This window comes from Antrostomus carolinensis, unplaced genomic scaffold, assembly GCF_000700745.2.
Source record: "Antrostomus carolinensis isolate BGI_N321 unplaced genomic scaffold, ASM70074v2 scaffold52177, whole genome shotgun sequence".
Taxonomy (NCBI): domain Eukaryota; kingdom Metazoa; phylum Chordata; class Aves; order Caprimulgiformes; family Caprimulgidae; genus Antrostomus; species Antrostomus carolinensis.
This window is the reverse complement of record NW_010326283.1, coordinates 1-19,632: the sequence shown is the minus strand read 5'-3', so window position 1 is coordinate 19,632 and position 19,632 is coordinate 1. Positions and strand designations below refer to the sequence as shown.

Below are 19,632 nucleotides of genomic sequence, written 5' to 3'. Positions count from 1 at the left end.
GTCCAGCACATTACCTTAATTAGAGGTCAAGGCATTTAACCTGCACAACATACAGATTATGCATATGGGAAGTTATTCCTGTGTTTGCAGAAGTCTCTTAAGTGCAAGCTGTACCTTGTCGTCATACATAATGTGGTGGGGAGGCTGAAGGAGAGATTCCGTCATTGAAAAAATGGAGAGTTTTTCTCTTTTGGCATTGAGCTGTGACTGTAGGTGGGAATGTAACTCCTAGAGCTGTGTCCTGCTATCATTAGTTGGATTATGGTGTGGTGATCAAAGGCAAGAAGTATCAAAGAAACCTTGTTCTCATGCCCTCCTTGTAGAGGGAAAAAGCATAGGGTGAATCACTCAAGTGTCACCATCTTTGGGCATTGCTATGTTTTGAATGGTGCTCTCATAGCATGCCTCAAGTTGCCTGCTAAGACTGAATGTTTGGGGGGTTATATTTTAGATTATGGCTCAATTTCCACAGTTGCTTTGGTCTGAGGATCCCCCTCAGCCAGACAGTGCCTGCAGCCTGAAGTGCATAAGCAAAACCAAAATGGATGGGAGCAGGTGCCTGCGGAACGTGTCACCACAGCTGCTCCCACGCTGGACCACTTGCGTCAAGAAAACTGATACCAAGGAAATCAGCTGTCCTCTCTGGAGCCTTATCATTAGGATGAATTTTTTTATTTGTATATTTATTTTTAATTGTCTGAAAAACCTCCCTGGAATTGCAGTGGTCATTCAAATCTAGGAGGTGGCCACCTCTTTCCCATGTGATTTGAATGAGCATTGCTGCAGCCCATGGGCAGGTGGAGGGCACTGTCCTCTGTAGCATAATGTACTAAACTGGCTTCTTCTTAAATAAGCAGTAACTGCTGTTGAGTGTTGAAGTGGGCTGTTCAGCAATGGCTGCCTCTTCTCATTTCTCCACACATGTGTGCCACTGCCCAGTTGCAGCCAGAGAATTTTTTTCTTCTTTCTTTTAAGAGTCAGTTCCTCTGTGGCTCACCCGAGATCTGGGGAGCGGTGTGACTGCACTGCAGGGGAAACTGCTCTCCAGGCTGTGTCATAGCCACAGAAACCAGCCTTCCTGCTGCAGCAGGGTCATGTTTTGGGGTGTTTTGGTTTGGTTTTGTTTGGTTGGAGTTTTTGGTTGGAGTTTTTTTTTTTTTTAAAAAAGAAAAGGCAAAACAAAAAAACACCTGTCATTCATAGCCTGCTGCCTTGTTGGTTTTATTTCTCAAACTTGAAAATGAGGGAGAGGAAAGCAGCTAAATGCATTTTTGTCTGCCAGCAGAGCCAGGATTGGACCTTTAACTCCATCCATCACCACTGGTTCTGCCTGCAGATCTGGCCCCAGGATGTAACGCACCATTTAATGTTTGCTGTGCCTCGGGTTAAGCACTGAAGAACAGCACAGCTATGGCTCATCAATGGATTTGGTCACTGTCAACTGGAAATTATCTGGGACTAGACAGCTGTGCTGAGCCAGGGTGATTTTTGGTATGGCCACGTGAGCCCAGTCCTTATAGGACTCAGATACTCAGATGATAAAAGTTTTGCGTGTGCATTTGGTGGCAATTAGTGATCCTTGTAGATGAGGCAGGAGTAAACAAGCCACAGCGGTGGGGTTGTCTGCACTTCTAAGGGATAAGTCTGATTTGTGGTGTATCTGTTGGAGAGGGTAGATGCTGCTGCTCCTGTCCGAAAGGACTTTGGATGCCAGTGCTGCCTTCATCCTCACTTTTTGGGCATCAGGTAAAAGCTGCCTTGTGCTTGTTGCCCTCTTTTTGTTGCTAACAAGTGATCGGAGATGATCTCTTTCTCCAGCAGGTTTAGCACACTGGAAGCATGGCTACGAGTGCTGTTCCCAGCGAAAACCTCCCCACGTACAAGCTGGTGGTGGTTGGAGATGGTGGCGTGGGGAAGAGCGCTCTCACCATTCAGTTTTTCCAGAAGATTTTTGTGCCAGACTATGACCCAACTATTGAAGACTCCTACCTGAAGCACACAGAAATAGACGGGCAATGGGCAATTCTTGATGGTATGCAAGCTACTCTCGTGGTCCCCTTTCCCTTCTAGCTGAGCATATGTGCAAATAGACCTCAATGTCTCCCACAGCGTGTTGTGCCTTTGTGTCCCTCCTACTCCACTGTGGGCTACCAGGAATTTTGAGTGCAAACTGGCCTGTGAGCTGTGGCACATGGTCTGCAGCTGATCTCCAGCAAAGCTTCTGCTTCCAGTTGCGTTGATTCCAATTCTGCACAAAAATGTTTCTTGACCCTTAGATCATCATAGACATTTGGGGTAGGCTTCTATGAAGGGTGAATTATAGCACTGTGAGGTGGCTATTGCTAATGATACTTCATTGTGGTTAGGCTCATCCCCTGGGAAATAACAGTGAGTGGGTAACTGAATGAGGGTTAGAACCAGAAAGAACATTTAATCAAAACTGTCAGCCATCGACAGTGAAGAATTGTAACACCTCTTAACTGCCATCATTCAGGTGTGATATTTTCATATCTAGTTACCTGTTTCATTTAAATATGGGTAGGGTACCAGCCTGGAGAGCTGCTGTAACCAAGATCTTTCAGTTCTTTGAAGGAAAAGCTTATTTAAAAAACCAAAAAACCCAAACAAATAAACAAATTAAGACCAAACAAAAAAACAGCCAACCCCGAAGAAAACCAAAACAACAAAAAAAATCTTAATTCTGCAGGTGAGGAAAATTACCTAAAGCTAAAACTTATTAGTTTGTGCTGCAAGAGAGAGACTGACCACAGCCATAAGGGGAATCCTGCTGTTAAATGTTGAAAGTTTAATTTGGCCTGATAAAATAATTAGGTAGTACATAAAAGCAAACAAATATTTTGTCTTTATTACCCAAGTGCATGTATGTGGCCACTAACACAACTGAACTAAATTTAACCTCACTTGTGTCGTGTTCCTACCTCCACCCTCTTCTGAAGGCATTCAGGATCTTTGATATTTCTGCGTATGTATCATTGGGGTGTGGGGACAGAAAAATGGGGGATTGGCGTGAGTGGTGGAACGTGGAGGCTGGTGAGGTTTGCTGTGAAGACTGTAAGCTTGATCTGGAGACTTCAGATCTTAGTTGCACTCTTCAAGATTTATCAGATACAATATAGTGAGTACAAATAGCCCCAGGGTCCTTAAAGAACAGCCTTTACTCAATATTTAAAAATAAACCAAATTTGCACGTTTAAATATGTTAGTTGTTGATAGCTGATATGAGGGAATATTTGTGAAATTGGTGCCCAAATGTGTCTCTTGTCACCTGCATCAGAGATACCTGCTCTCAATTAACCATCACATAATGTACCTGTGCACCTTTATTTTCAAAATGTCAGTGTTGTATAAAAGAAAAATACAATTCTGCTGTAAATTAAATCCATTCTTTCTTCTTAGTCTGGAATTCAGCCCTCTAAAACAAGCAACGTTTATCTTTGCTGGGATGCCCCATGTTCTGATCTAACAGTGCCAGCTGCTGTGCCCATCGATGTTGGCTGAAACAGGCTGTTTTTTGTAAATTATTTGAAAGTAGAAAAGGCACATTTCACTGAATATTTGGAATTTTTGTTTATCCAAAAAAAGCAAAAAAACCCTGACCTGGGGTGGGAATGAGTGGGGAAAGAGGTTGTTCTCCAACAAGCAGAACCTTAACCCTTTGTTTTAATGAAAAAGCCTTTCTTTTGCTCAGATGGAGGTCAGTGGCTGTACTCAGGCTGAACAGAATCACCTGTGGCCTTGAATGGCATGTTGGGAATCCCTGACTTTCAGAGCTCCTGGGCCCACAGATGCCTTGCAGCCACAGAAGTGAAACTGCAGCTTCTCCTTCTCTTTCCTACTGCTTGAGATTTTGAAGAATCAGAATTTTGGAAGAAAGACAGTGTTCTTGCTTGGAAAAGCATGTGAGCTTTTACCATCTGCCCAGTACAAACACAGCATAAAGTTGGTTTGGGTCTAGGCCATTCTCAGATGTCACCATATACTTTGACAGATGCTCTTGCTGTGGTTACGTGTGGTTGCATGAATCACTTACGGTATAAAATTAAGGACAAACATTATAGGAAGGGTAAAGATGCATCATGATAAATTCTAGACTTTCCAGTTGTCCTTTATGACCAAATCCTTTACAAGCTGATGTTTCTTGCAGTGCTTGTGGGGAGAAGAAGCTGCCCACCCCCAAAATAGGAACTAGTTTTAGAAGATGAGACTACCAAGTGAACATATAACATGAGGGGCTCCCCAAGTTTCTAAGTTTGCAGAAATAGTTATTAAAAAAAAATAAACAAAACATTGGCAATAACTTAATTTAAAAAAAAAAAAAAACAACAACAAAAAACAGAAAGAAAGAAAACACAGCCCACCTTCTTCCAGGCTGCTGCCTGAGCAATTCTGTACAAAGCAGCTCTAGCATTTGGTATCTGCACCAGCATTCAAAAAAAAACAACAAAAAACCCCACAACTTGTGCTAGCCAGCTTGCATAAAACATTTGGCTTCCCTCCATGAAGACCTCCACCCGCATTTATTCACTAGCGCTAACTGGCAGTGTGACGAAATGTTTGGCTTGCATTTTCTTCCTTTGCTGAAATCTCTCACTGAAAGTAGGCTTCAATGGAATAGGCTTTTATTTCAGATTTTAGACCTTGGAGCCAAATCTCCATTCAAACTCTTATTTTACATATTTGCTCTCTGTCTTGGGCATGTCTCTCTGTCTATTTTCTTACCAAATAAGAGTCTGTGATAATTCCCTGCCTCCCAAAAGATTGTGGGGCCCATGCTTGATGTGTTCAAATCCAACACTACAGAAAAATAATTTATTGTTGGCCTTACGCCAGCTTTGTAAGACCATCAGTGCAGTGTTTGGAGGACAAGTGTTGCAGAGTGGAACAGGGAACTTAACCTGAATAAGGGATGCAAAGGCAATTTGTGGCTAGCCCATTTTTTTTTCAGTTACTGCCACCCCAATGAGGCTTTAAGATCGGCCTCCAATTTTTTCTGCATATGTTATCTTAATTTGTTCCCTGCTGTTCATACTGAAATCGGCACAGTGACGTGCTTGGTTAAATGCATTCACACGCAGGTGCCGTTTAGACACATCAGGTCAGAATTAAGTGGGGGCCAGGGTTAATCTGCTTTGATTAGCTGTTGCTCCAGTTGAGTTGCTATCATTTATTTTGTACGCTCCTTTCTGTGTGCAGGCTAACTTAGCAATTAGCAGAGGATTTCTTTTGGCATGGCTGTGAAATGCTGGTCTGGAGTTATTAATCTGGGCATGAAGCCGAAGTGGAATACCTTACCATGGCAAAAAATTTCCAATGGTTCAAAATTCCTTATGGCTCATAAACCACACATAGATAAAAAGGTGGTGAGGATAGGAAGAGGTGGCCACAAGCACATGGCTTGGATGTGTTGATGAATGGAGATAAACCCTTAGCTGTCAATAGGTCTGTGCCAGTTGGTACCAGCAAAGCAAGGAATTGTGCCTGTGTGTTGGGTGAAAGGAGGCTGTGGTCTCCCTCCTCTTCCCTTTCCTTCCCCTGGTATGGTTTAGATGAAACTCTCACTGACTGTAAGTTGTCTTCCTACTCCTGCTTTTTAGTTTTCCTTTTTATTTCTCTTCTTCCCAAGTCTCCCTCTCACCCCCTGGGTGCCCTTGCGTTGGGCTGGACCTGCACAGCCCTGGTGTGCACCCCCGTGCAGTAACACCAGGCATCGTTCCTTCCCCCAGGCTCCATCTCTGCCCTTTCCACTCATGTCTCCCATGCATCCCATTTTGACGAGGGTTTTTGCTGATCGCAATCCCAGGACAAGCTGTCTGCTTTTCTCCTCAGGAAGCTTGGGAACAATTCAGCCAGGAGGCCAGAGGGAGATCAAAGGTCACTTCAGACTTGCAGGCAGAAGGGTTGGTTTGCGGATTGCTTTATTTTTTTTGCTTAAACTTTGGGTAGCATCATTGAAAGAATTAAAATTCAAATTAAGTTTGTATTTTCATTCTTTTATTTGTGTGTACAGTATTTTCTCTCCTTTAGTTGCTGGGATTTTGCAACTGTGAAAGAGGATTTTTTTTGTCTTGGGTTGTGGGGATTTTTTTTCCTGCCAGGAAAATTTTGATGTTGCAACATGGAAAACACAAGGCTTTGAATACTTGCCCTTTGTTAAAGAAAGACCTCCTTTAAGGCCTTGCATCTTTATTCTGTTTGTTGATGTGGAACCCTTTCTTCTGAAGGCCCCTCTTATTGCTTAAAGAAAGGGCAAGAATTCAAGTACTTGGTTTTCCATGTTATAACATCTGTGTATTTAGTTAGGGCACAGAAGAAGGGTTCATAAAAGCCCCAGTGTTTCCTCATTGCTTGTTTTTCCCTGAGGAAAGCTCTCATGCTGGAGGCAGTGTGGCTGTATCTGAGAAGGAGCAGAAGCAGCACAGTGACCAAGTGAAGCATCTGCCTTGCCTTGCCTTGCCTTGCTCACAGCACGGGCACCTCATACCTCTTTGGGGTGACTGGAGGTGCAGGAATACAGACTCTAAGCCATGGCCCCTGCACTCTGTCTGCTCAGTGCCCAGAATACTAATTCCTCAGCTGAAGCCAATGTCTGATAGGGGCTGCCCTTCTCTTACCATGCTGCTGATGGAAGAAAGACTAAGACTGTGGGGTTGGCTTTCCTCAGACGCTTTGGTTTGACTTGTCAATTCAAGTTAAGTTTTCCTTTGGGCTTGGCTACCAAGCAGCAGGGCAGCTGGGGATGGAGTTTCTCTCTGGCCCCACATTTTGAAGCAGAGTTGCAGTGCCAAGAGGAAAGCTCTCCAGGCTTGGAGAGAGAAGCACCATGAGGAGTCCAGCTCTGTAACCTGTGGTCCTCTGACAGTGCCACATTCCCAGTTCTACTCTTTGCTCCCAGGACTTTTTCTGTATTCCATATTAAGACATCAAAGAAGCAGAAAACACCTGGAGTCAGACTCCTTTGCACTGTTCCTCTCCCTGGTGCTGTGAACCTGGGTTCCTAGCTTCTTGCTGACCCATCCAGCCCCTTAAAGGCTTGCACATGTGCTGCACATAACCTAGCTAAAGGGATTTCACTTGATACTGCTTGCAGAAATCAAGTTGTACACATTGTGCTTGCCTTTCTGAGCATGAGATCAAGGTAGGCACAAATAATTGCATCCTGTCCCTGAGCTTCATCGTGTGCAGCCACTCTTCTGGATGCTGGAGGGCAAAGGCACTCAAAGAGCTGCGTTGACCTGCTTTCAGGACCATCTGCAGCAGTGTGCAATCACTGCTTGGAACAGGCTGCTGGTGTCTGATTCAGGCAGTGAAACCCAGGGGCTGGAGGATAGAAAATGGGTTTAACCTGCCTGTCTCGTCATCTTTGGCCCCTCCAGATGCCATGGACAGCGGAGAAACTCTCTTCAGTTGAACTATAAACCTAGCTGCCCAGCAATGTAAAGATAAAGACGTAGGAGGGATTTTTGCCTAGGTGTGAAAAGAGGCGCGCACCTGCACAACCAGATGTGAGCTCCCCGAAGGCTGTGTTTGAATCTGAACTGAATCCAGCCTAGGCTCTAGAAAAAGCAATGCTGTGACTTAGATTTCATAGTATATCTCTGCCCTTGGCTTAGATTTGCATGCCTGTGATAGGCACTCAGAGCACTGTCAGTTACTCAGACGTTGCCATATAAAATGCCTGGAAGCACCAAGTGCTGTTTTGGGCCACAAATTCCTGTATGTTCCTCGGCTCCTGTGTCGGAAGTGCTCTCTGAGCAGCCACACTCTTGCCTAACCCATCAGGATTCACAGGAAAATGGTGTGGAGAGCTCTAAGGGGGCAGGATTCAATTAGCAAGGAGTTCATCATAACAGCTGGGGTCACATCCCCTGGAAAGCAGAAAAGGCTGTCTTTTTACTCGGCAACCTCTTACCTGCAAAGCAGGAGACCTCCCTGCTGGGCTCTCACAGCCTAATTGCTCTTAGTTTAGTCTCCAGCTGATTGTATAATAGCTCTGTAAATTGGCTTTGCCTTCTTTGGATGTCTGTTCCTATGTCAGACATAGTTCTTGGCTTCTCTCTTCTCGATCGTTACCCAAATGCTCCTCCTTGCTTCTTCTTGGGTCATGTTTGTGGGTACTTCACCAAGATTGCTGTTGGAAGTCCCTGACCATGCACTGCCCAGCCTATGAATATGATTTCAGTTCTTGGAAGAATGAGGTAGGGGAAACCTGCTGTGCTTTGGTCCAGCCTTGTTTCCACATTGACTTTTATGCACTGACAGTGGAGCAACTGCCAGTAAGAGGCAAATGCTGTTTTAAAGTGTACCAGGGGAAAAGAGAGGTCACAGTTCTTCTCTGTTTATGATTATTTCTATGTCTTCTGGCATCCCGTTTGCAGAAATGGGAATTTTTTAAAAAAGTGAATGCTGGCTAACATCCTGAATCTCCTCAGTCCTTTGGGAAGCCAGTCAAATCACCTTCCCTGATTCCCAAGGTTTCTCCTTGACACTTTCCCATTTCTGTAGGTAAGAGTCTTTTTATATACCAAGATTACACCAGAAGCAAAGCCACTTGCATCTATCCTTTTTTCAGTGCTGATGCTTTCCAGGATGTGGTCCCATCCTGCCTATGAAGGATCCAGATTGCACTTTCCTCTCTGTTTACAGTTCCTGTAGCACAGAAGTGTTAGGATGGGGGGGTTGTCTTTATGAAGAGCACATTTAAAGTTAAAACAAGGACTTTCTCATAACTTTGTATGAATAACCAATCTGAGATTAACCTTAACCTTCACTGCTGCATGTCTTTTACTTTCATTTCCAAAGTGCCATTTTAAATGCTGCCTGGACTTGCTCGCCTTTCTACGAATGCTGCAAGTGAATTCTCTTTAAATAGCAGCTGCTGACGCAGCAGCTCTGCCTGTGTTCAGTGTGATGCCATGGCCAAGATCTGGGCGAGGCAGGAGTGGCAGGACCACAGCCCTGTGCTGTCCCTCGGGTGTCCCCACAGCCACCCCCGGGTTTGTCCCCTGCCCTCTCACAGGGGATGGAAGGCCTTGGAGAGGCAGCAGCTAGGGGTGGGTTGATGGGTGTAAGAGCAGAGCTGGGTGCTCCTTGCGTTTCATGGGAGGTTTGCAAATGTGCCAGAGCAAGGGGAAGTCCCTAAGCAAATTACCATGCAGGATGTGGCACATCCATCTCCACCTTCCTGCCTGTGGCTTGTGCTCGGGCACCTGCCCTGTCTGGGGGGAAGGGATGGCAGGAGAGCCTGGACCCCTGCGAGAAGCTGTCCCACTCCACCAGAAACTGGGTATGTGTGTTGGTGAGGGGAAGGGAGTGTGTGTTTTTCTGTGTGTGTGGTGGCTGTCAGCCCTGCCCTGATACCAGGTCCAGCTGCTGCAGGAGTCAGATGAGGGCAGCCCAGCCTCTCCTTACAGGTTGGGCGGGTAGGAAGGATTAATTTCCTCTTCTGTCCTAGCCACGTGGTCCTGGCCTTATTCCATGGTAGCAGTTCTGCCCAGGGCATAGAAATTCACCAGCACATGCAGTGTCTTTGGGTTGTTTTTCTATTTTCTTCCTTTTTTTTTTTCCTTTTTGAACAGTCTTTAAGAACAGCCTGGATGTCTTTGAGCTGAGGCCCTTGTTTCCTAGATTTATAGAGGAGGAGCAGGGTAAAAGGCTGTGAAGAGACACCCATGACTTTCCAGCAAGCCTAAATCTCAGGGTCTCTGCAAGAGCCTAGAAGCTCTTTTCATCTTCAGGGCTCATGGAAACAGACATTCAGGACCAGCTAAGGCAGGAGAATGAATGAGGCTGAAGGCTTTAAAGGGCCTGCCATCACCAAGTAAGGTCTCCAGGTCCTGCAGCATAGCTGCCTTTCCTCTAGACGTACAGTGAAGGCGTGGGCTGGCTCTTGGGTTGTGCTGTGATGTGCAGCGTGTCTGCCTGTGGCCACCCATGCTGACTCAGCAAGTAACGCCAGCAGCAAAGTGGGCTTTATCCTGGCCCCATCTGGAAATCAGGCAGCCCAAGTGCTTACCCCTATAGAGAACATCTTGCTAGGACTGTGGGCCTGCTCAGACTAGAAAAACCCGTATCAAGCCCTGCTGCTCTGTCAGCAGTACGCTCCTGCCACAGTCTCCATCCGCTGATGCCCTGGGCTTTCCCCATCACTCGTGGGCAGCAGATGCTAACGCTGTGGCTGTACAGCAGAGGCGGAAACAGTTTTCCCACCCAGCCCTGTTGACAAGGATGTGAAAACATTCCCAGTTGTCATGAAGGTCCCACATTTGCCTCTAGAATACAACGATGCATTGGGACTGTGACTTCTGAGCAGCCAATGTGTTTTGAGCTCTCACCATGTTTGTACTAGTGTAGCCTAAGCTGATGAACTTCTCCTGTACCCTCCTCCTGACAGACAAAATCCTGGCTGTGTACGAAGCTGGGGCCCAGGAATTGGCATTAATGACGTGCATCAGTATGTGGTGTTTGCCCAGAAGGCTGGTGCAGCTTGCTCCACATGTGGTCCGTGATATAGTTGATGGGACACCCTGTGAGGCAGAGTGCTAGAGAACCAGTGAGTTATAATCACATTAGAGAAGAGGTTAATCTAGTGGGGAACAGCTTCTGGGTCGCTGCCACAGCTGGGGTGTTTTAGGGGATTTGAGCATAATTTAGGTGTTGTCAATACACAGAAACATGATTGCTATATAGTATATGCAAGTCACTTAAAGCTTTTCCACCTGTTCTAACTAGCTTTCATTATCAGCACACCACTTGGGACTGAATATTGAAGGAGAGTTCCTCAAGGCTGTATCATCTTGCTCTGAAAGCGCATAATTGTGTAGAAATAATATACAAGTACTAAGAAAAGGAAAATGTTTGTAGCTGTTACTCTGGGTTGTCTCCCAGCTCTGCTTCAGTTTGTAGATTGTCCTTGACATTTAAACCAGTCTTTACTTACTCTTCCAGTCTAAAGTTTTTCCATGTGGGGAACACAGAGAGCTGGGAGAGGGAAAGATGGAGAGCTCTGAAATGTTTTGAGCTATATCTTGCCAGAGGAGCAACTCCCCAGGTCAGTATTTGGTACTGGAAAAGAAAAGTAAAATCCACTTAGTCTTCTTCCCCTCCATCCGCTCCCAGCGTGGGCACACGGTGATGAGTGGGGTCTGGGAGTGGTTTTTGATTTGTAACAAGAAACCGCCTTGTCCCTCAGACTTGCTTTCACCAGATCTTGCAGTCTTTGAGAGGACTAAGCCCTGCAGAGGCAGAAAGGCCATGTAAGACATACAGCAGCGACAACAGGCACAAGTCCTCACAGTAACTGAAAACCTTCCATCTCTTCTCTCCTAGTTCTGGATACTGCGGGCCAAGAGGAGTTCAGCGCAATGCGGGAGCAGTACATGAGGACCGGAGATGGTTTCCTTATAGTCTACTCGGTGACAGACAAGGCTAGCTTTGAGCACGTGGACCGGTTCCACCAGCTGATCCTCAGAGTCAAGGACAGGTGGGTGCCATGGAGCCAGGTACTGCCTGACCCTGCTGCCCTGGACACCGTGCTGTGGGGGTGGTTGCTTGTCTCACCCTCACTTTCACCTCCTGGGTGTCCCGGGGCAAATCCTTGCGTGCTCTATGTGGGTTTGTAGACCTATATATGAGGAATAAGAAGTATTTTTCTTTTTCTGATAAGCATCTAGTGCTTTCAATGTGGAAAAGTTCAGTTTCACTCCATGAAAATGGGTCTGGAAAGGAGAAACTCCAGACAGAGCGGTCTGGCAGAGTAGTATGAAAAAGGGCAGACAACTTTGAAGGTAATGAGTTTGGCTCTGAAGAGGGAGAAGGATGCTCTGTGCACAGTGCAGACACTTTGGGAACACCAGCAGGGAGTCAGCAAGCATTCAGCCCTCATCCTTTTGTGTGTCCTGGCAGCATCCTGCTTTCCTTGGCTTCAGTTTGTGCCAAACAAACCTTAGAAGGTCCTGCATGATTTGGGGCTGTGACAAAGTGTCTTGAAGGGGAAAACACCTCACATTGGAAGGAGCTGTATTTCTTACAAGGGGTGTAATGCAGTTAATGCATCATGCTCTGCAGCAACCATTTTCAATGCATAAAATATCTGCATGACTGAGGAGAAAGCAAGAGAGTTCACCTGCTCCACTCTTTGTGCGTGCATGGGAGAAGGTAGCACTGAGAGCTTAATCGTGGAAAGCAAATGTGTCCTGACAGAGTGAGGGGAAGCTGCCAGGGCTTTATCTCCGAGATAACTCCCTTTTCCCATCCCGGTTCAAGAGGCAATGAATTCATCCTTGCTGGGTGGGGTGTGAATTAAGCCCTTATATATCTGCAGCTTTGAAACACTTAGTTTTTCCGTTCATAATGGCTTTTAATTATGAAAGTCATCAAGAAAAGCCACCAGAGGGTTCAGGCCTTGTTGCTGGCTTCCTTTCACAGCTCTGAATAACTTCCCCACAGGAAGGGTGGACTCGTATCATGTGAGGTTCACAGCTGACAGCTCTTCCAGTAAAGCATCCAAAGCAGAGCCCACAAGAGTGAAAAGTAAAGGAAAAACCACCCTTTGATTTCATCTAAATGAAGAAAAATGTCAGTCAGTCAGTCTGCCTCCCAGATAAGGACAGTCTTTTCTTCACTGCCCGCTCAGCTTGGGGCAAATTAAATCTGTTTCTGAAAGCTGAAGAAGACAGGACAGCGTTTCTTGTAACCTGCCCCCAAGCAATGTCAGTTTTATCTAATTTAACTTTGTGAAAATAAGGTGTGGTATTCATTGTTTTGCTCTGGACTGAAACTTTTACCCCTCCATACACTGTGCAAACACCAGGGCCGGCGTGTGAGAAGCAGGAAGTGAAAGAGGCTGGTGAGGTTGTTTTTGTTTCCCCACTCAACACCGCCGGAGCACAGCACACGAGGAGCTTAATCCTCCATCCAAAACCTGAGCTTGTTCAGAAATCCCAGCAGTTGGAGCAGCGTGAGTAAAGAAACTGTCCTGCCAGACCCGCAGGTAGCTGGGAGCTCACCCTAGTTTTAAAACTAGCAGTCAGTTTTGGCAACTTAAAATCCAAAGGAATTGCAGGCTGCCGTGTTAGCAGAGCTGTTCAAAGCCTTCCTCCTGTTTCTTTCCATAACCTTCGTTACAGTAAAACTTCCAGCTATAGTAGCTTTCTCCAACTAGCAGTTGTACAGCTTACAACAGGGAACAAAGTCCCTGTGGAGTTTTATGCCTGATGTAAACAAAGCAAATGAGACACTGTCCAAATGTAATCCCTTTCTTATCAGTGTGCTGCAAGCCAAAAAGGAATCAAATAATCCAGACAAGCAAGTGTTTTGCTCTAGAATGATCAGAGTCAAGATATATCAATGCTCAGGTATTAAAATTAAATCAAAGCCACATTATCAGAATAAATAACTTTAAGACTCATTTAAAATGCAGAGTGCAGTACAGTATTTTTCCAGCCAGAGCAATGGGGCAACGTGCCAGAGAGAAGATGGAGCCCTTATCATCTCGATGAAAAATGACACAGAAATGCTGTTTGAAAATCCACAGTTACTCAGGGAAGTGTTTTATGCAGAAATGAGTACAGCCAGCTGCTCCTTACCCCAATAAAATCAGCTCTGTTAGAGCAGAGAACACTGGAATCATTTTAGGAGGGTTTAAAGTTAAATATAAGAAAATAATACTGAAATAACTGTCAATTATTGGGAGTGATCTCCTTCCTCCTGGCAGTAGATAAAGGCCCTGCAGCACGACTTTACTCTGTGTCATGCAGCCGGAGGAGAGGCTGCCGTATGGGAGGTGAGGTGGGGTGGGAAGCAGCTGCAGTGCCAGGACCTCCCATGACATGAGCTGGCTCGGTTTGGTTTTACTACCAGAGGTACAGGGCTTTCTATGTGGGGAGAGCCTGACCCACACATCTCCTCAGAAGAGCCTAGCATTGGACGTGCTGTGGATAGATGGGTCTCTTCTCAGGCGGTGGTGGTTGAAGACAGTCGCTTACGTGCTTGGTATAGTTAGAGAAATGCTGAATGTTATTACAGAGGTAGATGGTTTTGGTATGAAAGGATGGTTCTTCATCAGGTTTTTGCTCTGGGATTAGAAGCAGAAGATGGTAGGTAATAGCATCTGGAAGCTTAGCAAGACTCTTTGGTTCCCCCCAGCCTCCTTCCAACTACCACTGCCAGTCTTTCAGTTTGTCTTGGGGTAACAGCTGATGGGGATCTTTGCAGCCCATTATTTTCTTCCCCATTGGTGCCCATCTAAGCACCAGCTCCCAGAGTCCATCTTTTCTTCCTCCAGGGTTACTCTCAGTGGATGACCAGGACATGAACTGTCACCAGTTCCTCCACCATACTTCGTTACCTTGCAATGATGAGCAGCTGCCAAGATATGCAGTTACTGAGATGCCTTAACCGTTACAAGAGTCCCAATCAAATTCAAGATCTGTCTTTATGTCTCAGTTAATTTCCTGACTAATTCTGTAGTTCTTTATTCACCTAGTTGGATCTTCAGTCTTAGCTATTATCAGGCATTGCAAAAATGATGACACTAGGTCCCTGAAGTGCCTGCAAATAAGAATGAATATGTGCGTGCACGCGACTTGTCAAGTAAATTTTTACAATATGAACATGTGTAGCACAGTCTAGGGGCTGATGTGTGTTCATTTGATCTTTCTTTATATTTCTTTACACATGTGGTATATCTGTAGCTGAAAATGTTAGATGATGTCAGCATCAGAAAGTGAAACTTATGCTCAGCGTTTTTTATTGTAGTCTGCTAACAATTGGGTGGTGGTTTTGATTTTTTCCAGAGAGTCCTTTCCAATGATTTTGGTGGCGAACAAAGTTGATCTAATGCATTTACGGAAAATTACAAGAGAACAGGGAAGAGAAATGGCAACAAAACATAATGTAAGTTTGTGGGATTGTTTAATTGGTTCTTGTAAGTCCCATGCCAGGCATTCAGAATTGAATTCTCTGCTCATTTGGAGCTGAATTAAAGCATTTTTCTTATAATCAAACATCTGCAATTACATTTTCAACTACTACAAAGTAGTAGCCATGCAGTTTCCTTTCAGGAGGGCCAGTTCATCGTTGAAACTAGAACCTCTGCTATGCACTGGGCTACAGCAAAGCTGTGGCCATCACGAAGCCACATGTACAAAGTGTCTGTAAATGGTGAGAAATGTGAAGTGTTCAAAATGAAGGAAGGAAGTGTACCCTCCCCGAGTGTAAAAGCGGAGTCAGACATTAGGTAGTATACCCAGGGGTCTGTATGAAGTGAGCTTGTTAAAGATAATGAAGTTACAGGGTTGTTATATCTATCTAAATCTGGCCCACCATCTTAGCTCTGCATTATTCATGCTGTAGTTTTGCCCAAGAAATTGGTCTTGGATGGGTATAGATGTCATGACACTTCACTAATGACTTCTGAATGCCAACAGCCCTGAATACCCAGAGGGAGGCAACAACTCCCATAGGAGAAACTGAATGGAAAAGTAAAGGCAAAGGAGACGAAGACCTCTGGGCAGCTGGCTGTGCCTAAACAGCAAACTGTGGCCTTTCTAAGCAAGCCATGATGGGAATTTGGCAGGGGAAGTTCGCTCCCTCCCCTCCCAAGGAAGCTCATTTCTGTAGGAGCCAGGACACCTTAAACTACAACACAACATGTTGCCCCCATCTGTATGCGTACACTTTGGAAAAGGCCGTGTACGAAAATACCTTATCAGAGGCAGTTTTATAAATCTGCCAGCGTGCTGGACAAGCACTCTAGGAGGCCCCATCTGGCTGTCAGACTTTGAAGGAGGAGATCATTTTACACTGAAGGGGAATTGTAGTCATAAAGTATTCATGCAGTAGTCCTAATAAAACGTGGCAAGCAAGAATTTTTGGCAAGTGCTCATCTTTCAACAACCTTCGGCTATTTTCATGTCTGCAAGCACAACTTAGGGGGAGAGAACATCTGACGACATGAAGTCTATGATTATTCTTCCCCAAACCCAGAGCTCTGATAGCAGCTGCTTTGCCTGGTGCTTATTCCAGACCTTTTGTAAGCGCTTGCTGACCTTGCAGGGAGCGTGAAGGTGTTGATAGCAGTGTCATGGCAACACTTTGTTTACCTGTATTTCCCTGGTCTCTTAGGCACCCAATTTCTCCAGCTTTTAGGGTTTTTCATTTTGAAACTGGTTTGCTACCGACACGTAGGCTGTTACTAATCTCTTTCGTGATACACTTCTCTCCTCCAGATTCCATATATAGAAACGAGCGCCAAGGACCCACCTCTAAACGTTGACAAGGCCTTCCATGATCTTGTGAGGGTAATAAGGTAAGATGCAAACTCTTCACCTGCTCACTGCCAGTGGATGGGACATGCTGGAGTCTTGGCCTGGAGAGCCATGAGGCAACTTTTGGGGAGCAAGGACGAGATGGTTTGGTTAGGGGTGGGAGATTTCTGGGGTCTATTAAACTTTCTTGTCCTGTATCTGCACAGGGAGGTTACTAGCACTTAATTACCCTTGCAGGAGTTGAGAACTAGCTGTGACCACGGTGAAAATGTATTACTCAATGAACAGTGCAAAGCCTACTATAATGACCACCTTTAAAAGGCCGGCATTAAAAGCTCTGGACCAGTAATTTGGGTTTTCATAGCTTTATCTTCTCAGGGTCTCACATTGCTAGAGGTTAAAAAGGACTGGGAAAAAAAATCTACAAAATTCTAATGTTGTAGATGACTTCTAACATTTTCTGCTCGTTACATGGAAAAAATTAAGCCACTTTGTATGAGAAACAGCATGACCTAATGGCTAAGCCACAGGTTTCCTCCTCAGACTGCAGAGGTCTGTTCCCAGTTTTGGCATGAGCTGCCTTTGCTCACTTTGGCAAACGCCTGCTCTCCGGGCGAACCCCTGCACTGGCTGCCAGCGGGGAGGGACTGCCTTCCAAAATCCCGTCTGCCTCGCAGGAAAAGAGCTGCACACACATTTCAACATCTCGGCTGATAACCTCAAATCTCTCTGAGAAAATTCATTTTTCTGGCACTGGTTGTCTGTGAGATTTTCTGGGCCCTTATTTTTCATGTTTTGGGAGGGTGCTGAGCTGAAATCATGCTCCTCCCTGCCATGCAAAGTGCCTCTCTCGGCAATGAAACCATGCGGCATTTATTCACAGCATATCTGTACTTGTGAATATCTTAGCGCAGCCTCGAGTCAGCCTCCATCAAAAGCAGATGGTACTGCCCACTCTTCCCACATGTCTCAAAAGCAGGGGGCAGAAAGTCTTTGGAGAACTACAGAGCTGAGTTGGAAATGTCCCAAGCTATTTCTCAACTGTTCTGTAACTCAGCATTAGCTGGCTAGATATTACTTTTGTGTTACAGCAAGCTCTTACCACCGTCTATTCTACCCTGGGGGGGGGGGGAAATACATAGCCAAAATAAGATGGTGAGGCTTTCTTTGCTTTCTTTACATGATACAACTCCAGACAGGCTGGAAGGAGCATTGTAATGAGACATCACTGAATGCAAGCCCTGAAAATGCACTCTGTAAATTCAAAAATAGGTGATGCACCTGAGCTCCCCAAGTAGTCGCCATGAAAGTCATTGCCATCCAGGTGAAACCTTCCATGGCGTCAAGAGCACCAGAGGTGTTCACAAGAGCTGGAACTTGCGTTAAGTCAGAGGGCAGAAAGATGCCATTATAGCTGGTCATCTGCCACAACACAGCTTTGCTTGGTCTTCAGATGTTGCAAACTGTCCACAGCTATAGGATGGCATCACCCACCAAGTGTTGCTTTCCTTTTTTTAAGTGAGCTTTACCAAATTAAATGTAAATTTACAGCTCCCTAATAACTGTGTTATTCCTGGAGTGCTCTGCAAACGTAGAGGCTTCTCAGAGCCCGTGTGAGTTTGCACTCATTCAGGGCTGGCACTGTTTGTGCTCCTTGCACTTGGCTGATTCCCAGTTTATTTAGCTTCATGTGCAAAACTGTTGTCTGAAAGTAATCCAGAGAGGAGTGAGGTGATTGAGTCCACCCGCTAGATCTTTTAAATTCCCTGATACCCCTTGTATGCTGCAGCAGTGCATACATAGGGACTGTCACAGCAGAAATCTTGAGCGAGCACAGGACGTGGTTTTCTGAATCTCTAAAACAGTTCCAGAACACTCTGAACAGCTTGTGGCTGATTAGTGTTTATTCAAATTAACTTTAAAGTATTTTTTCATTTCAGCTTTCTAGTTTTAAGCTTTAAAGTTTTATGTTTTTCATGCCTCCAGCCTTCATACTCGCTGAAAAAAAAAATCTTATTAGTCAAAGCTGAGTCTTTCAGGTGGTTGCAAGCATTTGGGAGCTGAGGCTGTAAGAAAAACACCAAATGAAGCCATAACAATTTGTCCCCTGGCTATGTCTCATCCTGCTCTGGCTAACTTGCTGTAAACGCTCAGTTTAGTGCCTGGCATATGGCATGGCAAAGAAGCTGGGTTTGAACTGTTCAAACCCAGGTTGGTTATTTAGACATTGTTTGAATCTACGGAAGCTGCTGGTGTTCGGATGGTTTATCTTGCAATAAAATCTAAGGTCTACGGTCTGCCTGTCGGGTGTTTGAACTACAAAGCTGCCTTCTGTTGAATCTGCACCGCTGAGCTAGCTGAGTGGCTGCTGCAGACAGACACAGTTGCAGACAGGCGTTTGGGCAGTGCCTCATCGTGATGCAAAGGGAGAAGCCCTCCCTCCACATAACCTTTCAGAGGTTGTTCACAACCCGCCTGATGGGGCGCAGCGCAGGGGGCTCTCAGCTGCGTGTTTGACAGCAGTGACTTCAGGCAGCCAGGGACATCTTTCTGGGGTCAGCCTGCTCTCTGCGCTCTGGTGCTCTTCACACCTTCCAGGGAAGGCCAGAGCCCCATTGGCAGCAAACTCTGTTTTTTCATTATTATTTTATCCCTCCATAACCAAGTCCATGGCAGTGCAGTTGGCTAAGGGCAGTGCCGGCTGGAAGCCAGTCTTCCTGGGATGGTTTATTTCTTTGTGCACTCTGTCTCTCTTTTGCCCTCCTCCCTCATGAGCATTAGCAGCCGTGTGATGGATGACGTTGCATTGCTCAGAGCATCCCCGTTTTCCAGAGCAGCCCCTTGGCAGGGGAGGACACAGCAGGTCACCCAGGGCAACCAGAGGCATAGTGCCCTGGCAGGACGTGCATCCCTGCCGTTCACCTTAATGTTTGCTTATGGCTTCTTCCCTCCTTCCTTGTGATCACTGGCGCAGAATCTAGTTGGAGGCCTGTAACTAGCGGTTGTCCCCAGGGGTCAGTACTGGGTCTGGTCTTGTTTAACATCTTCATCAATGACCTGGGTGTAGGTATAGAGTCCACCCTCAGCAAGTTTACTGATGATACGAAGTTGGGAGGAGTGGCTGACACACCAGAAGGCTGTGCAGTCAGACTTGGACATGCTGAAGAGCTTGGTGGAAAGGAACCTGATGAGGTTCAACAAGAGCAAGTGCAGAGTCCTCCACCTGGGGAGGAATAACCACATGCACCAGTACAGGTTTGGGGATGACCTGCTGGAGAGGAGCTCTGTGGAAAAGGACCTGGGTGTGCTGGTGGACAGCAGGCTGGCCATGAGCCAGCAGTGTGCC

General features: G+C 45.8%; 1 protein-coding gene across 1 annotated transcript; it reads left to right on the top strand.

Annotated features, from left to right (window-relative positions):
- Window positions 1-1,820: 1,820 nt before the first annotated feature.
- Window positions 1,821-16,338, top strand: MRAS (muscle RAS oncogene homolog). Its single transcript, XM_010171514.1, has 4 exons — window positions 1,821-2,032; window positions 11,347-11,500; window positions 14,814-14,913; window positions 16,248-16,338. Exons 1-4 carry the CDS (start codon window positions 1,840-1,842, stop codon window positions 16,329-16,331), a joined length of 531 nt encoding a protein of 176 aa, XP_010169816.1. The 5' UTR covers window positions 1,821-1,839; the 3' UTR covers window positions 16,332-16,338.
- Window positions 16,339-19,632: the final 3,294 nt, after the last annotated feature.

Excerpts from the sequence above, each read along its gene's own strand:
- MRAS (XM_010171514.1), top strand. The coding sequence starts at position 1,840 with ATGGCTACGAGTGCTGTTCCCAGCGAAAACCTCCCCACGTACAAGCTG. Across the intron at positions 2,033-11,346 it reads GCAATGGGCAATTCTTGATG|TTCTGGATACTGCGGGCCAA; the intron begins GTATGCAAGCTA and ends CTTCTCTCCTAG. Across the intron at positions 14,914-16,247 it reads AAATGGCAACAAAACATAAT|ATTCCATATATAGAAACGAG; the intron begins GTAAGTTTGTGG and ends TCTCTCCTCCAG.